General features: G+C 43.3%; 1 protein-coding gene across 1 annotated transcript in view; it reads right to left on the bottom strand.

Annotated features, from left to right (window-relative positions):
* The window catches only part of LOC108784893 (rap1 GTPase-activating protein 1-like), an 85,709-nt gene that overhangs the window by 63,777 nt on the left and 17,770 nt on the right, over positions 1-4,162 (bottom strand). The window contains exon 7 of the mRNA XM_018553831.1: positions 1,695-1,792. Within this exon, the coding sequence (XP_018409333.1) occupies positions 1,695-1,792 (98 nt within the window). The remainder of the gene's footprint in view (positions 1-1,694; positions 1,793-4,162) is intronic.

Here is a 4,162-nt window from a genome sequence, read left to right as displayed (position 1 = left end):
TTGTACCCCCCCCCCCCCCCCCCAACCCTTCCCAGACCAGTGTAGAGAAAGAGCGATTTGTGCTAAGTTGTTGGTTGTTACAGTGTAGAGCAGATAATAAGTAATGCAATTAATACAAATAAATACAATTAATACAAATATATACATTTAATAAACTAACGACCACTTTTTTTTTTGCTTAGGTACAGAAATCACCAGCAAACCATCTCTTTATGTCATCTGTCCAGTAATTGTAATGGTAAGAGTCTCGCTTGTCTGATACCTGTTTTGACCCTCGGCTATGTTTTCTGGATACCCGTTTGTCTGCTACCTGCCCCGACCTTTTGATACGTTTACTGGATACTTCTTTGTATGCTGCTGAACCCAACCTCTGGCTACATTTCCTGCATCCCTCTTCTATTTTTAATCTCACTTTCCCATGCCCTATAATGCGTGTACTTTACGGATCTGTAGCAACATCTACATTCAGAGTATATGGTACAAGTTCTGGGGGCATCCAAGTAGCGGTAGATGTTCTAGCCTTAAGGGAAAGGCGGCTGCTAAAGGTGAAACACATCACCACTATATACTGGGACCTGGGTGTTTGCCTATTAGACCTTACATGTACATACTAAATTTTAAATGTTTTACAGTCCAAAGAAAAAAAAAATGTCAGCAGTGTGCTGCAGAGAAGACCGTTGATATCAGAAACAGTGGTCTCTCTGCAATGGTCTGACACCCCCCCTCTGTTCAGTAAGATCTATGAAACATCACGGAGCCATAACTTTTTTTTTTTAGTAGTAAGGGGTTATAACTCCTCTCAAGTTTTCAGTGCTCCAAAAATCCTTCCAACCACAATACCTTTTGTGCCTTTCTGTGCATGGCCTACGGTGATGCCGCAGTAGACTCAATAGACTTAAAAGGACCAACGCACCATGCTGATAGCTCCTCAAAGGTCATAAAATCATGCAATGTTTCTCCATGGAATGTGCTTATTTTTGCACTTATGACCTCTTTTCTATGAGTAGAGATTTGAGGATCAATCAGCTGAAATGAAAGGCCAAGGTCACCTTTCAGAACATGTTTAGGGAGTAATATGAAACAAGGTCACATTCTTGTCTCCTTTTATTTCAATAATGAATCTACATCAAAACATATACAATGCACAGCAAAGTATTCCTTTACATTTTTGCCCACATACAGCCATCATGTTTTTGAACAGCTCAAACTCTCTCAGCTAGGCTTCCCTTAACTTCCTGTGCAGTACAAGATCACAAATGACAGAGCAGACTCCAGCAACTGTTCATCTACTAGCTTGGAAGAGTGGGGAGCAGGGAGAGGGAAGTGACGTGCCTTGACGTGTTTGCGAAGACACACACAGCTTACGAGGACATACAAGGGGGCTCCATAAGACCCTGCAAGGGAAAGGAGCCACCCTAAAACAGGATATCAAGGCCAGTGCTCAGTTGACCAGCTGATTCTGCAGGAAACTAAAACTTTTAAACATCAAAGAGCAGCATCCATTGTAAGTGATTTCATCAGAATTTGAAAAAGCTTCAAAGCCGTTTGACTTTAATATCACTTTAATTTTTGAATGGTGGCTGACTCCTGAGCTAGAGGGTAATTCAGGGCACCAGGATCACAACATAGATATATGAAATACCAGAGAAGGGAAGATTGACGCTTAAAGGCATTTTATATTCTGCATGGCTTACCTTAGTATTAGTCGCAGCCTCTCCGCTTTTTGCTCCAGTTTTGCAGACAGAATAATGGCTCCGAGTCGGGGGTCCTGGGTGCAGAAGTTGTAGTGTTCCTAGTGGACATTCAGCAATAAGACATCAGTTATATTTACGACATTACTCATAACTGTGTATTTATAAACAATTGCAGACCCATCCTGGAAATATGCATGTACTGCAAAAGAAGGCAAAAAAAAAAGTGATAGGTATTAGGGATGCACCGATACCACGAGTACGAGTACCAATACTTTTGATCAAGTACTCGCCGATACCAATTACTGATACTTTTTCTTAAAGGACCAGCAATACAAACTAATGATTAGTTTGTATTGCTGATCGTGCTGGCAGTGCCATTATTTTCTAATGGCACTCCATTTGCGCCAATCAGATCGCACAGTTTCCCACCGAAATACCGCCTGGGTCGGTCCCACACAATCACGGTTGAAAACATGAATATGTTAAATGATCCCAGTGGCAGATGCATGATTGGATTTGTAGTTTCACTACAGCTGTGTGAAAGCAAATACAAATGTTTTATTGTTCAAAATCAGTCTTTAATTAAAGTTGTTCATAATCATAAAGAAATTGGCCTAAAATCATAAGTCTGTATTGCTTTTTTTTTAAAATGTCACCTGCCCCTTTAAGAAAAAAGTATCGGTAATTGGTATCGGCAAGTACATGAGGGGAGGTACTTGTACTTGGTCTTGAAAAGTGGTGTCGGGACAACCCTAGTTATTATGTATCTTAATGACACAAATTGCAGCACACCTACTTTACAGGATGCCAGCTTGTGGTTTCCTAACACGGTAACACAGGTAGTAACTCAAATACAAAAGTCCCACAGTTTTAGCAGCGAGCCCAAGAAGTAGTCTTCGCTGTAGGGCACAAACAGATCCCACAACAGGGCAACAGCAGATCTCATCACCCTTTTCGACAAAGGGCCAAGCTTTCTGGCAGGTAGAACTTTAAGCACATATCCAAGATGGAGCCCTTGCCACATGAAGGACTCATGAGGGGATGACCAGTCATGTTCTTCATGGTGGCAGATGCATAGGTTCTTCTTTTCTTTTCTGCTGTGAGATTTTAAACAACCCCTCCTCTATACCCTCAGTATCTTCCAATCACAGAGTGAATATGGGTTTACAACTCGTCTACTTCGTCACAACAGCCAATCCTGCCAACCATACCAAATTTGTTAAAGAGGTGACTAAAAGAGAGGGGGGGGGGGATACACAGAGCGCCTCCAGGTGACTGGAGTTGTTAAGCCAGTTCTATGGTACCAGAGGCCAAAAGGCTTAGCAGGGACGGTACCCACAGGATTTCTCAAGTCCCACCAGCTCTCACATTAACTTGCGGTTCCCTAGTCAGGCCCAAAATCTCCTTCTGTGGGCCCATGGTCTAACAGGTCTCCCCACAGAGAGGAGAATCTCTCTACATATTTCAGCTCTGCATGTTCGCTTGCCAAAACTCCCTAGTTATTTCCTGCGCTCAAACATTTATAGATAATACTGAGTAAGGGGTAGTTGTTACCCGGACCCATTCACCAAATAAACAGTAAAATTGTAAATAAACACACAACACCGTAAACAAATTCCTTTATTAAAAAAAAACAAGCGTCCATCAAGGTAATCCAAAGGTCAATTACGTCGTCCAGTTATGGAGATCCACGTCAATCACGATGGGCGCCAGTCGCCGACTCACTAAAAGAAAGACCAATCCTGACGAACACCACCGCAAAATGACAGCTCTGACCCAAATGTCAACAGAGGGGCGGAGCGAGTCATGACATCACATGACTTGTTCCACCCCTTTGCTGACGTTCGGGAGCAGCAGACCTGTCATTGACACCTCTGCTACTCCCAAATGCTATATGGAAGCACCTGCATGGCATTCGAGACCTCCCGAATATCAGTTTCAAGCTCTCGAATACCATGCTGGTGCTTCTAAATAGCATTCGGGAGCAGCAGAGGTGTCATAATGACAAGGGATGGAACAAGTCCCGTGATGTCACGACTCGCTCTGCCCCTTTTTTGACATTCGGGTCAAAGCTGGAATTTTGCGGCGGTGTTCGTCGGTATTGGTCATTGCAGCGGGTGTCGGGTATTTTTTCTTTCGGTGAGTCGGCGGCTGTCATCCATTATGATTGACATGGATCTACATTGCTGGGCGGCGTGATTGACATATGGATTACATCGATGGACACTTGTTTTTTTAATAAAGGACTTGTCAGGAACCTGTATTGTGTTTTCTTTGTATACGGTGTTGTGTTTTTATTTGTGATTTTACTATTTATTTGGTGAATGAGTCGGGGTAACAACTACCCCTTACTCATTGACGAGGGGGTGCGAGATCTGGATGCCTGCTTTGAGAAGGGGGCACCCAGATTCCTATAAGCCCCCCGCCCACAGACCCCCCCCCCTGCAGATCTTGATGTGGCCTGGTAT

This window comes from Nanorana parkeri, unplaced genomic scaffold (genome assembly GCF_000935625.1).
Source record: "Nanorana parkeri isolate BGI_ZX_2015 unplaced genomic scaffold, ASM93562v1 scaffold130, whole genome shotgun sequence".
NCBI lineage: Eukaryota > Metazoa > Chordata > Amphibia > Anura > Dicroglossidae > Nanorana > Nanorana parkeri.
This window is presented reverse-complemented; position numbering and strand designations above follow the sequence as displayed.